We start from the raw sequence: 13405 nt of genomic DNA on the forward strand, positions 1-13405 counted from the left end.
CGAACAAACTGGGCGATTGTTTGTTCGGCTCCTAAGACTATTTAAAAGAATAATTTATTGGTAACATTGAGTGCAATCAATAAACGAGAGGAGTTGAAAATGCATTGATTCCTCCATGGTCCATATGGGACGATGACTGGAGTAAAACAGTAGAGTACCGGCTGACAAGCTTGGTGTGAATCATCCCGGGGCCAAAGAGGACGAAAAGGCTGCCTGCTGCCGCCGCCGCTGTTGCAGTTGCAGATCACACGACCTTTCTGCATCCAGCCATCCACCCTCTGTCCTCTCTCTCTGTCTCTCTCTCTCTCCCTCCCTCCCTCCCACGCACACAGACACATCACACAGCTGGAGAGCAGGTGCTTCTCTTCTCTCACACCTAGGACAACGCCGCCGTTGCCAGTCGTCGCGGGGCAGCGCTGAATCCTGATAGGTGAAGAAGGCGTGGCATCCGTCGTTTTCGCTGCAGATTCTTGCTGCGGCTCATGTGCCCTGCCCCCGTGCCGTGCTCCTGCTGCTCCATACCACCAACCCAGCCCAAGACTCCAAGAGGTAGTAGTGCTTGCTCCTCTTCCTCGCTGGCAGGATCGTTCTTGATTTCTTTCTAGTTTCTCTCGGCGTTTCTGATGGTTTCGGATGCGAATTTCTTGGGAACCGTTTCATAAGTAAGGGGAAAAAGAGCCACCATTTTCTCTGAATTCTTTCTACTGCACGCCTGGGATTTTGTCTTGTTGGGAATGCTGCTTCTTGGAATCCAAAAACAACGCAAAAAATGCGTCGCTTCGTCTCAAATAAGATCTTCATTTTTTTTCCTCGATTGTTTTAGCCCATGTCCTCATGATTGAGCATTTCTTCCCCTTTGCGGTTTCTTGTTCTTCCTCCAATGTCCAAGCCACTAGATGGCGGTGGCATTTTGGGGACGAAATTTTGTTCCTGGATTTGTCATTTGTCTGCGCTTCTTGGTCTCTCTCAGTCCCCTGTTTTCCGCCATGATTCCATCTCTCCACCAACCCCCTGTACCTTCTTCCCAAATGATTATTGCATTGACTTGACTTGTTTGCAGCAGACATAGGCTCATGTCCTACCTAGCGGTTCGGTTCTCGATTCTGAACTGAACGGGCAACTGGAGAGACCGTGCAAGTCCTGAATATGTTTGGTTTCTCGCGGCGACGGGGGAAACTTGGAAGGTGAATGTTATGCACAGTTCCTTGATTTCATCATGTGATGCTTTTCCTCACTTTTTTCTTTAATTTCGGTACCTGCTGTGTGATGATGACAAGGGGAGCTTGTTAACGTGAAATTCGGTTGCTTGTGTACTCGATTATCAGTGCAGCTTTTGAGTTTTGGCAGTTAAGTTAGCACTTTCACCTGAGTTGATTCATCAGCAGGTGCTCCAGTACATGTCAGACTTCGAGATTTTCTTCAGAGAATTTTTTTCATTTTACTGACTACCAAACTTCTATGGTCACAGTAGTGCTGTTGGTAAAAATTGATGGGATACAATGTAAATTGATGAAGTCATACATACAGCTTCATGAAGCTCAGTTAACATTGCATTCAATTAAAGTCAACATTTCCTGATTAAATTTTGATGCCAACCAGTCCTATTTCCACATTTTCTTTGACTGCTTTATACTTCATCTTGAGTTTCTTGCTTTTCTTTTTCAGGTCGAAGGGTGACCCAAGTGATCCTTTGAACAGCTCTAGGAGTCCTGTTGTCCCCAGTAAACACCTCAGTCTGCCCAATGTGAGCCTGTGACTGAAGAAATTGCATCTAGTATCAATGTTTTCAAGTAGTCCGATTAATCGTCCTAATCGGTCCCTGCTGACTGATTAGGGGTACCGTCGACTTGTACAAGTCGTCCGATTAATCGTGATTAATCGTCCTAGTCTAGTATTGACCTTGTCGTATTTTGGCCACAACTGGATGGTTTAGCTCTTGGATTTTTCTTTTTCTTTTCAGGGGTATGACGCAGTTATGACATCAGTGAGTGGCCGCACAGATGATCTTTCCTACCGCTGCTCGTCCGATGCCTTTGATCCTGACGGACGCACTTTCAATATTTCAGAAAATTGGACTGTGCTGTCCACAGAGGGAGATAAACCTATTCCTCGTTTCTATGTAAGCCACTGAAAATATAATAAATAGAACTAAGTTCATATATCTTGAAAAAAAATACGTATTTACTTAACACATATTCAACTTTGATCGAACAGCATGCAGCAGCCATTGTAAGTAGCAAGATGGTAGTGTTTGGTGGTGATTCTGGTCAACGCTTATTAGATGACACAAAGGTAGTTGGATTTGGATCTTCTTTTTTCTTATGTGTGCTGTTTGGATGTATGAACTCTGCACTGGGTGGTACCATGTTATTATCAAATAATCTTATGACTTCACTTATTGTATTAATTAGATACTGAATTTAGAGAATCTTACTTGGGATTCTGCGCCTCCTAAAGTTTGCCCATCGCCAAGCGGACGTTCAATGAAGTTGCCAGCCTGCAAAGGTCATTGTCTGGTATAGCTCTTGTAAATCACTGCTATCTAATGGTTCTCAAAACCTAGTTACTGATATGATCATTCTTTAAATAAGAAAATTCACTGTTACACCTTTTTCAGTTAAATTGCTACTTGTCCTTGGATGTTTTGGTATGCGTTTCACATTATCGGTCAATATTTTCTTACTTGAAGCCGACTTATACTTTTGTGGAAAATTGTATGCTGAACACTATGTTTGACCTATTTGCACTTTGACATCATCCGAAACTCAATGAAGTATAAGTTGATCTATTATTCAAAGAAGACAAGGATTGTTCTCGATGATGCATCTTTGTATGCACTCCTTTAATGCTGGAAAAACATTTATACATGTGTGACGTGCAGGTTCCATGGGGAAATAGTGTCATTCTTGTCGGAGGTAAAACTGAGCCTGCTTCTGATCATTTATCAGGTTTGCAGATGCTATGTGATTCTCCAAAACATTTGCAAATTAGGTCATGTCTTCCTCAACCAGACAATGATTAACCATTCCATTTCTGGTACAGTATGGACTTTCAATACCGAAACGGAGCTTTGGTCACTTATTGAAGCCAAGGGTGATATCCCTGTAAGCTATCTGATATTAAGAGTTATGCTTTGGCAAATATTCATGTGAAAATTGACTAAATTATCCTCTGGTGCTGAGTTAAGGCAGCTCGAAGTGGCCACACGGTGATTAGAGCTGGTGCTACATTGATACTTTTTGGCGGTGAGGACACAAAAGGAAAGAAACGGCATGACCTTCACATGTTTGATCTGAAGTCATCAACATGGCTTCCATTGAACTATAAGTAAGTCATAATTGATTTTTGGATACTACATTTTTGCTACTGATGTATGGTTGTCCCAACTTCTTAACATTTCTCATATAAGTGCAACTGATTTTTTAAAATTGAGGTTCAATTTAATTTGTGTTTTTTTTGTTACTGATTAAAGCTCAATGTTGTAGAGGCACTGGACCTTCTCCAAGATCCAATCATGTCGCTACACTGTATGATGATAGGATCCTTCTAATTTTTGGAGGCCACTCAAAATCCAAGACACTTAATGACTTGTATTCCTTAGATTTTGATACAGTAAGTTTGTGAGCATCCTTGGTTCAGTATACCTCAGTACGTTTTGCATTTAGCAAGCTACTTATTAGTGTTATCTTCCTGACAGATGGTATGGTCAAGAGTGAAGACTCATGGTCCTCACCCATCACCTCGAGCTGGTTGCAGCGGAACTCTGTGTGGAACTAAGTGGTACATAGCTGGGGGTGCAAGCACGAAAAAAAGTATGTCTCAAGCTCTCAATTTGGAAGATGAGTTGGTGGTTTTATTTCTTAATTAAGAATACATGTATTTCTAATGATGACCATCTATCTTCTTTGGCAATTTCTAACAAGAAATCAAATTCTCAGGACATGCGGAAACCTGGGTTTTTGATGTTCTACAATCTAAGTGGTCTGTTTGTGTAGTACCCCCTAGTTCATCAATTACTACAAAAAAAGTAAGTAATTTTCTTTCTGACTCTCTTATTTAGTTTGATAGTATCTCGTGCTCACTACTTTCCATTTTACATCACTCATCTAATTAGACAGAAAACTAAAACAACTATTGATGCAGGGTTTCAGCATGGTTCCTTTCTACCACAGAGACAAGATTGCACTTATTGCATTTGGAGGGAACAAAAAAGAGCCGTCCAACAAGGTGAAGCAATCGGTTTCTACTTAAGAGCATATTTTTAGTGACTGTTAAAGAACTGGTTGTCATTTTGATCCAAAAAAAAATATAGTGTGGCTTCTCATGATCTTAAGGCTCTTAAAACACAATTTGTCATCATTGTCTGGCACATTTATGATGTATGTTTTCCACTTACTACCTCATGTGAAGTCAACTAAAAATGGTTTTGAAGTTTGAAGCTTTCATATCAACTTGGATTGTATCATTGACCATGTGACCTTGTGCAGGTTGAAGTATTAGTGGTACTGCAAAATGAGCATTCTTTTAGTTGGCGTTCGGCCCCAGAAGTGGACCGTGTGCTGTACGAGTACTCTCCAAGCAATAAGGAGCTTGCTGATCATCTCAACAAATGTGCCCCCTTGTACTCTAACAGTTCCATCGCAAGGCATAGTCTCACTTCTGTGATAGAACACCCTCCTAGAAGGGAACCCCTCTCTGAGTCATTGTTGAAGCAGTCCAGTTTGGGCACTTCACTCCATGGGCAGTTGGATCAAGTAGAAGAGTGCAGCCTAGGTCAGAAATTGCAGAAACCAATCGATGATGACAGATACGATGACGTCGATGACGACTCTTCATGTCAAGATAGCACTGTAAGTATTGCACCTACAAGTATTATTCTTCATTTAGTGAACAGCTACGAGCAAATGGACATATTTGTTTCTCTGCATAACAGATTGTTTCTTACAGCCAAAAGGGAATCGGAGCAAAAGGACAGGACCTGGTACTCAGAATGACAATGTAAGAAGGATAGCTAGATGCTCTTCAGATGTTAGCCAGAGCCACTTATACAACACAAAAATAGCAGACTTAATCAGAAGAAACACCACGCTCGAAGACAAGCTTTCGACCGCGCTGGCAAGCAAAGACCAGCTAGAGAAGAGCTTATCATCGGTCATTCACAGCAGAGAACAGCTGGAGAAGATGCTTGCCAACAAAGATAAGGAGGCTGAGATGCTGAAAGAGAAGATAGCATGCTTAGAGCTGGTGCAGGAGGAGTCGAACAGCCTCTCGAACACGGTCCACGCTGATAATGTGCGCCTCGAGCGTGAAGTGGCGTTCCTGAAGGCCGTCACAGATGAAACCCAGAAGGCAAGGAAACTTGATGTTTACTAGTAATGTTTGGTGATCCTGATGTGTTCTGTACTGAGTTGGTTTTGTTCATGCAGGAGCTGCATTCCACTCGTAGAGTTTTAGCAGGAGAACAGTCACGCGCGTTCCAGCTCCAGGTACTACATTTGAGACATATTTGACTCATACATTGAGAAGTTAAACTGTGCCAAAATGTTTTTGTCACGCAACTCAACAAATTTACCTATCAGTAGCTCACCATGGCCTTTTCCAGGTTGAAGTGTTCCATCTCAAGCAGAGGCTGCAAATACTAGAGGGAAGATCAGGAACACCCACCAAACAACCTCTATAGATTGTAGTGGTCACATTTCTACATTTCGGGACAGCAATTGTTGCAAGCTTCTGACACCCCCATGTAAATGATTCTGTGGTGAGCGTTTGTGACCAACAGGTTTTGATATGCTACCATGTTAGATCTGTAATTTGTGGGACGTGATAAAACTATAAATAGCTAACGGATTGAACCGTGCTATATGTGTAGATATTGATCTGTAATTTGCGGGGACATGGTTATACTTACCTGAAAGTTGGCACCTTCCTTTCTCGAAGTTTCAATTAGCATTGATTTTTACATCAAAATGACAAACTGTTATTCTTAATTTCCTACTATCTAAATTCAAGTTTAGTACGTCTGCAAAGCTGAAAAGAATGTTGCATTGTTAAGTTCTTTTACGCACAAAACTGTACTAAACAATTAACCATAATATAAAATTAAGTTAATTATCAAAGGTAATATAAAATTTTATTCGGAGAATCAAATTCAACAAGAGCGTGAGTCAACTACTTAGTTCCATTCTCCACAAATAACTTAAATTGGAATGGTGCCTTTGTCTACACATCATCCACTGTACATTTGCCAATTGCCATCACAACATCATGACCCAACATGAGGGCGTTTTACACCAGCAGACCTAAAGGGTTACATAAACATATTACTCTTCTTCATCTTCATCGTCATCGTCATCATCCGGAATGGCAGTGTCATCGCCAATACCTTGCAGAAGGGTATCCACATCTTCTCCGAGCTCTGCCAGCCTTGTGCTCAGCTTCTCAACCTTAGTTTGTTCCTGGCCGAGGCAGACAAGTAGATCATTCAGTTCCGCCTCACTGTCCTTCTCAGCCTCTTCCTTGGCTTGCGCTTTTATTGCTTCCACGTCAGGATACGGCACGCTGCCTCCCTGCCGCAAGGTTTTTACCTCGGCATCCAAGCGGTAGTTGGCCTGCTCTATGCTGTTGTAAGCTTCTGACAAGCTCTTGAGATCAGACTCCAGTTTTACTGAAAGGTTTCTTTGGTTGTTAGCTTCAGCTTCAATCTGGGACTTTTCAGCTTTTAGTGCCTCTATCTGTCGTTTCGCCCCCTCCAGTTCTTGTCTGAGGGCTTCAATCTGGACCCTTTCTCGGCCACTGCTCGGTTTCTGTGAAGTATCTGTAGTGGTACCAGCACCAGTTCTCACTAACTCTTCTGCTAACATTGCATTTCGAGCCAGTAAGTCCTGACAGATGCCATTATAAATATCAGTGTCAGCTTCTTATAATTTCAGGTACAACAGTGTATGAAAAACACTGGCAACAACAGGCACCCAGCAACGAACCCATCAATCTAGAAACAATTATGTATGGACACTTGCACAACATTTCACAAGTTAACTTTAAGATAACCATGTTATCTAAAGGAACTTTTCGAATGTCTGAGTTTGCATGAATCAGCTTGTTTTTGGTTAATAAAACATGGTTGATCATGTCAAGAGACCCTTCATTCAAGAAGGTGGTGTCTTAAGGAGCAAGCTCCAACTAATGAGAAATATATAAAGTTTTATTAACACTAAGGCATAGAACATAGAGAATAACCTAATTTAAGAAATAAGAATCACTTTCTGACGAGACCATGCCAAGAGACCCTTCATGTTTGCCAACTACTTAGTCTTTTGGATTAAGAAAATGGTGTTAATGAAATTTAAACTATTGTCAGGTGTCCCAAAATAGTACTGTCATTTTTTTCATGGCAATGCACAAATCAATTTTTAGCTTTGAATTTTTGAAGTAATTCAACAGGAAAATTCTCTGAAGGCAACAAATGGAAACCTACCTGCATCTCATTGCACTGTTTCTCTACAAATGACTTTAGTCGCTTGATATACCCTCCATCGACCTCCCCGTTCTTCTGCTCCAATTCAGTAGGAAGGACTGCAGTTGCAGTTTTTGTCCGACTAAATATATCCATTATGTTTTCTCTAATATCATCCTCAAGCTTACTAAGAAAATTAACAAACTGTGAATCAAATATTTCTGAGAGGACAGGGTGTTGGTCGTCTTTATTTGTTTCATCCTCTTCAATCTCTTGGAAATCTGACATGCTATTCGCACTTGATCTGGAAAGCTCCATGCGGTGATGCTGCTCTGACAACGGATGTGCCAAGCTTTTCCTCAATTCATCAAACCTCAAGAAGTATGTTGTGAGGCCAATCTTTTGACTTATAGCATCTGCAACAGCAAAGGCATCACGACCCTTCTCACGGCTAGCATTGTACAGGATGCAAGCACCTAGAACAACAGCAGCAAGTCCACGGACACAAGCAGTGTAACGTTTACTTGAAGCAAGCTCTATTATGTAGTTCAGATGCACTGCTGATTCCAAAAGGCAGTTGACAGCATTTGAACAATCAACAAGCCATATGATGAGTAGCCGAAGAATAACAGGTTGAATGTACGGTTCTTCTGGTTGGTTGTTTTGGTCGTTTTCTCCATCTGTTGAAGCTGCAATGGACAAACACGTGACAATACGATGCAATACCGGTTCAGTGCGCCCCAAGGATGGTGTAGGTGTCTCAAGCTGAATTTGCAATACCTGAAAAAACATCAGTTGTGACTTGTGAACCTTCTGTCTTAAGTTGTACAAGGGGTATAAAACAAATATACATATGAGACACCCTACTGAATCATGCCTCATAGAAGTCAAAGAATTGGCATAAACAAGCACTAAAGCCCCCAAATAGTTTAAGGGTATAAGAAAAATAACATGAATAAATATTAATTACTTTAGGATCAAGAAGAATCATAACAACATAATAACCAACCAAGCTCAGATACTCCCATCACAAGCGAGGAAGCATATAATTAGTTCTAGCAACAACACTAAGTAAGAAAAAGGCCATGTGTCAACGCAGCTCAATATCCATTTTATTTTATTTTCAAAATAGAATAAAGGAGTCAGTTAATAATTAGATTTACACTGCTTAATATTTTGGCCATGTTATCAGTGGTGAATGGTGATGTAAGGCATGTGTTAGGGTTATGTTCTATCATGTGCTCCAAAAATTGTAATAATTATTGGCCATATGAATCCTGGATCTCGGTTGGAGTTGGAATAACATTTTGTTCCATCATCTAAAAAATAGTCAAACCTTAGCAGTAGGGTACTTGGTTTGCTACTTAAGTTTATACACAGGTAGAATGAAAGGTTGAAGGGTGCATACACGATCCTTGCTTTGCAAGTTGTCCTTGATAATGTGAGAAAGAACGCTAGATGCTCTGCAACATGCCTGTGTAATTTTGGTTGAAATGTCAGAACAATTGATTAAACACAGCTACATAGAGACCACTTGAATATCCTGTAAACTGGAGCTTTAGGTTTTTATAAGACTTCACCTCCATATCTCCATTGACATCACTTGAAACCAGAGCTTGCAGAAGTACACTGTCATTAAAAGACAATGTATGTCAATTGTGAATGGTTCATGATGAAAATGATACTACAACAAATCACATGGGTTTGGCAGAAGCAACAAAAGAAATGCCAGAGTGGGATGGCCAAAATTATATAATGGTGAAGATATATGTTAATTTGACTTGGCTCAAGCAGTAATTTATAAACAAAGCAAAAGGCAGTGAAGGTTAATGTCCTTTGATGTAAGATATAATTTATGTACAACCAACAAACCAACCTTCCAAAAGGCATGTCACTAGCAGGTCCATGCGTATCTCCTTGGTTCGGATGTGGAGCAATAGTTGATGCTAATAATGCCTGGCCATTAGGATTTCTCTGTTTCACAAATGGCAAACCAAAGATTGTTATGTGCTTTATTAAGGAAAAAAACAAGAAAGCATAATAGTTTAAAACCAATACTAACCAACAATTACATGTAAAGACTTTAGAAGCACAAATTATTAGAACATTAAACAAGTATTCTTGAATTATTAGAAACCAAAAGTTTTCCATTTGAGCAGTAAAGTTAGTTCTATTTCAGTTTGTATCATTGTATGTAATGTTACCTAATTTTATGCTAGGGTTTCCATTCCTTTTTTTCATCTTTTATTTTCAGATCAGAGTACAAATGTGCTAAAGAAATATGACTCTTTGTGATCCGGATGATAATACACAAATGTAAGCATCTACTACAGTCACTCCTTGCCTTCTTAGTGCTTGCTAGTTTAGACATAATTAAAGAAGCGAGCACAACAGAAGAATAGCCACCTCGCAGAAACACTTGAATACATAATCAGCAGCAACAAATTCCTGCGCTATAGAGGTCCGCAATATTATAGAGAAGATGGCATTCAGTGCAGGTTGAACATGAGGCTCTTCTCCGACTTGCTTTCTTGCAAGAGAATCAAGATTCTGAGGATTTCTTAACACCAAATTGCCAATACATCGCAGTGCCTGGAAAAAAATTATGGCCAGTGCCAAACAAGATAGCATCATTCACCGGTTGAAAAGGGAAAATGCAGGAGACAAGGGAGCAGACAGTGCTAAGGGAATTACCATACAGCGGAGAGCGACAGGGGCCCACTGACTCTCAACGCCCAACAAAAGAAGATGGTCCAGAATTTTTTTCTATCAATAAGGGGAACACATATGAAGCTCAGTTCCATGTCATATGGATGTCACTTAAAGAGTTTGAAGGGAGAAAAGGATACCTGAGCCAATGCAGTTTGATTTGCGTTCTTGTTAGCATCTTTACCTGCTTCACCGGATGGGCCCCCCATCAAAAGCAATTCCACAGTATTTAAAGCGCCGAGGAGATTTACTGTCTAAAGAAGACACAGTTTATAGCTTGAGTAAAATGTTGGTAATCCAAACTAAAGACAGATATTCCAAGAATTTATCATCAAGAACAGAAGCTGGACTGATGAACATAATACCTTCTGTTGGGTAAAATTAAATGCACTGCCTCTCCTAATCTTTAGTATTGATATCAATGGGTCAAAGCCCATTGTCTCTTTCAAAAGCATCTGATTGATGGAACAAAGCAAAAAAGTGGCATCAATGAAAAATCTGGCAAATTAAAACTTTCAGATTCAGAAAGGTTTTGGAAGAATGATGAACCTGATTTGACGCATTGTGTCGAATTAAATTATTTAGCAGTTCAAGGCAATCCTGCTCAAATAAGCAACATATTAGCACCAACTACATTTAATATACCTAAAACCTTTATATGGAAACTGGAAAAAAAATTAGAAGCCAATTTCAGATAAAGAACACCAATAAGCAATTTTTCACCTGAACAACTACACCTCCATCAGAATAGCCCTCCTCTCTGATAATGCTAAATATCTTCTCAAACACACCCTCAAATACAACAATTTTTTGAATTTCCTGGAATTAAGAGAATTAAAGTCAATTTAGTTATAAAAAGGAGTGTTGAAAAAATGCCAGTAACATAACAAATCAGCATCTAGTATTAGACAGGTTTAACCTCTGCATCCCGAGTCAAATAAGTAAGAAGTAACAGTGCTTCATTCCTTATGACCTGCAAGGTATAACAAAAATAGGCAACTACATGAGTAATAAGATACCATAAGGATTGGTCGCGAACTCATGATATATCATTTAAAAAAACTTGGATCAAAATATGGAACAAAATAGGCATCTTTGAAAATACTATAATAGAGTCTATGGTAGAATTAGGTGTTCAGTATAAGTGGAATGTCTGAGTAGACATGTAGTGAATCCTTCAGAAAAGGATATATAACAACCCAGACTAAATTGATTGCATAACATTGACTTCGGAAACCATTCTAGTCTGAGAACGCAAGTGATGTTCATATAAATTAGCATACAAGCTTCCCACAAACATTAGACTGTCCTAAAACATACAAGGGCAAACAATAAATAAAAGCATAAAATGATTAGAATGTCATGAGTGGCATATGTTCTTCTTAAGGGAGTGAGAAAATAGGCAGAGAATGTTGAGACCTCACGATCCATAAGCATGTCCATTAGAACTGTTATACCACGAGGGATCAATAGAATCGCTTCCTGTAACCTGAAAAAAGAAAATAAAAAGCACTTACATGGGATTCTAATGTTGTCATGGCATCTCAACAGGACAAAAATGACTTACTGGGCACCTTTTCAGTGAGTTTGTAAGTAGAGCTGTTAGAAGCTGGATTGTGTAGTATCTCACATAAAAGTCTTCCTCTGACTTCAAACCAAACAGGAGCGATAAGCCAGGACTCAGGACACGTGAAGCAGGCGATGCAAGTTACATGCTGTTAAGGCAAAAGATGTGCACTCACCAATAAGCTCAAAAGAAGAGAAATATTCTCCGTTTCTCGAGACAGCAGATCAGAGTTCACCGATGCTGGTTGAACCTCAGTCTTCGGCCCTTGTGACGTCTCAATAGGAGTCAATGCGCTCACAAAGGTCTCCAGGGCACCTCTCACAAGCTCTACATCCTCGCGGTCTTCTTTCAAAATATTGAGGAGGATAGGAAAACCTATTTTTGCAAATTAGAAAGGAAACAAATGTAACTATGCACCAGTCTCGCCAGAGCAGCTAGGGAACAAATATCAGGGCACGGAGAGAAAGGAGATACCCATTGCTCCAAACGACATCTGTGCCGAGCGGCTTTCTGCCACAAGAGACTGCATCTCGGTCATGGCAGACCTCCGGTCATCAGGTATCGTGCCATTGCTTATCCGGTCAAGATATCCCTCGACGTAGCTGCATCCAAGGGGCACAATGGTAGGATTAACTGATATAGGTGATGTACATAAATCAATTGATACTTTTGCTTGGTAAGAGCAGACAGCATTGCAGCGAGTCTGCGATTGAAGTAAAAACCAAACATGAAATTTGCAACTGAGCCTACCTATCTTCCTTTGACTCGATCCCCTCGTTGCCGAAAACGAATTTCCCCATTCCCTACGAAGACACACAACAACACAAACGGGAGGTGAGTAAGCATCAGACCGAATTGACCACCCACTAGCATCTCGAGCTTGATTTCCACTACGACATAACACCCAGAACTCAAAATTGGTGATGCCCATCATGGTAGCAACTCGCCCCCGCGACCGCGCCGCAGCGGGGGGCGGTCGTCCCTCGGGCGGGGTTCGGATAAGGAGCGTGAGTGAGTCGAGCGCGCGAACCTGCATGATGTTGCCGGCGCTCCCGGCGATGCCGCGGAAGTTGATCGACCGGTCCATGGATCGCGCCTTCCGCCGCGGTGGCGCCCTGCGGCGATGGGGAGAGCGACGAGGGAAGGAAGGAAACGCTCCGGTGGCGTATCAACTGCAGCGGTGAAGGGGCGCTCGCGGGAAGGGGGGGGGGGGGGGGGGGTCGCCGCCGACGCGGCGGCGGAGGAGATCGGAGCGGGGTTGGGTCGGGTCGGATGCGGCGGAGGCGAGTCGGGGGCAGGCTGGCTTGGCAGGGTGGAGACGAGTCGAGTCGGGGTCACGGAAGGTTGCTGGATTGGCTCAGCGGGATGACGTGGCGGCCCAGGTTCCTGTTTCTTTTAAATTGATTGATTGATGTATATATAAGGCCGTGTTTGGTTTATAGGTGCGTTCCTCATATTCCTGTCACATCAAATGTTTAGACATATGCATAAAATATTAAATATAGACTAATTACGAAATTAATTACACAACTTATGACTAATTTGCGAGACGAATCTTTTAAGCCTAATTAGTCGGTGCTACAGTAAACATATGCTAATGACAGATTAATTAGGCTTAAAAAAATCATCTCGTAAATTAGCCTCCATCTATGTAATTGGTTTTATAATTAATCTAT

At 41.1% G+C, this 13405-nt stretch overlaps 2 protein-coding genes across 5 annotated transcripts; one reads left to right on the forward strand and one right to left on the reverse strand.

The window, feature by feature from the left end:
• Positions 1-315: 315 nt before the first annotated feature.
• LOC136534574 (acyl-CoA-binding domain-containing protein 5-like) lies at positions 316-5925 on the forward strand. Of its 4 annotated transcripts, none has more exons than XM_066526984.1 (18): positions 316-549; positions 1061-1184; positions 1666-1744; positions 1961-2119; positions 2215-2292; positions 2412-2516; positions 2618-2647; positions 2882-2948; positions 3043-3104; positions 3188-3327; positions 3486-3612; positions 3698-3812; positions 3939-4027; positions 4144-4227; positions 4488-4850; positions 4948-5349; positions 5427-5486; positions 5603-5925. In XM_066526984.1, the coding sequence occupies exons 2-18, from the start codon at positions 1147-1149 to the stop codon at positions 5678-5680; spliced, it is 2076 nt and encodes a 691-aa protein (XP_066383081.1). In that variant the 5' UTR covers positions 316-549; positions 1061-1146; the 3' UTR covers positions 5681-5925. The 4 variants fall into 4 exon arrangements, with proteins under 4 accessions (XP_066383081.1, XP_066383082.1, XP_066383084.1 ...); XM_066526985.1 differs by having other exon boundaries at positions 1064-1184; XM_066526986.1 differs by lacking the exon at positions 316-549 and adding an exon at positions 647-662.
• A 251-nt stretch (positions 5926-6176) lies between these two features.
• Positions 6177-13076, reverse strand: LOC136534573 (golgin candidate 6-like). Its single transcript, XM_066526983.1, has 18 exons — positions 12760-13076; positions 12480-12532; positions 12204-12331; positions 11905-12104; positions 11737-11810; positions 11582-11651; positions 11082-11135; positions 10886-10981; positions 10712-10762; positions 10528-10617; positions 10303-10416; positions 10148-10219; positions 9860-10045; positions 9330-9427; positions 9034-9082; positions 8862-8927; positions 7475-8233; positions 6177-6881 (listed from the first exon to the last, which is right to left on the reverse strand). The coding sequence occupies exons 1-18, from the start codon at positions 12814-12816 to the stop codon at positions 6321-6323; spliced, it is 2778 nt and encodes a 925-aa protein (XP_066383080.1). The 5' UTR covers positions 12817-13076; the 3' UTR covers positions 6177-6320.
• Between the last annotated feature and the right edge of the window lie 329 nt (positions 13077-13405).

This window comes from Miscanthus floridulus, unplaced genomic scaffold (assembly GCF_019320115.1).
Source record: "Miscanthus floridulus cultivar M001 unplaced genomic scaffold, ASM1932011v1 os_2057_2, whole genome shotgun sequence".
NCBI classification, from domain to species: Eukaryota; Viridiplantae; Streptophyta; class Magnoliopsida; order Poales; family Poaceae; genus Miscanthus; species Miscanthus floridulus.

Coding starts and splice junctions, on each gene's coding strand:
- LOC136534574 (XM_066526984.1), top strand. CDS start 1,147: ATGTTTGGTTTCTCGCGGCGACGGGGGAAACTTGGAAG. Junction 1,745..1,960: donor AACACCTCAGTCTGCCCAAT/GTGAGCCTGTGA, acceptor TTTTCTTTTCAG/GGGTATGACGCAGTTATGAC. Junction 2,648..2,881: donor ACTTGTCCTTGGATGTTTTG/GTATGCGTTTCA, acceptor TGTGACGTGCAG/GTTCCATGGGGAAATAGTGT.
- LOC136534573 (XM_066526983.1), bottom strand. CDS start 12,816: ATGGACCGGTCGATCAACTTCCGCGGCATCGCCGGGAGCGCCGGCAAC. Junction 11,652..11,736: donor CTTACAAACTCACTGAAAAG/GTGCCCAGTAAG, acceptor TTCTTTTTTCAG/GTTACAGGAAGCGATTCTAT. Junction 10,982..11,081: donor ATTTGACTCGGGATGCAGAG/GTTAAACCTGTC, acceptor TCTTAATTCCAG/GAAATTCAAAAAATTGTTGT.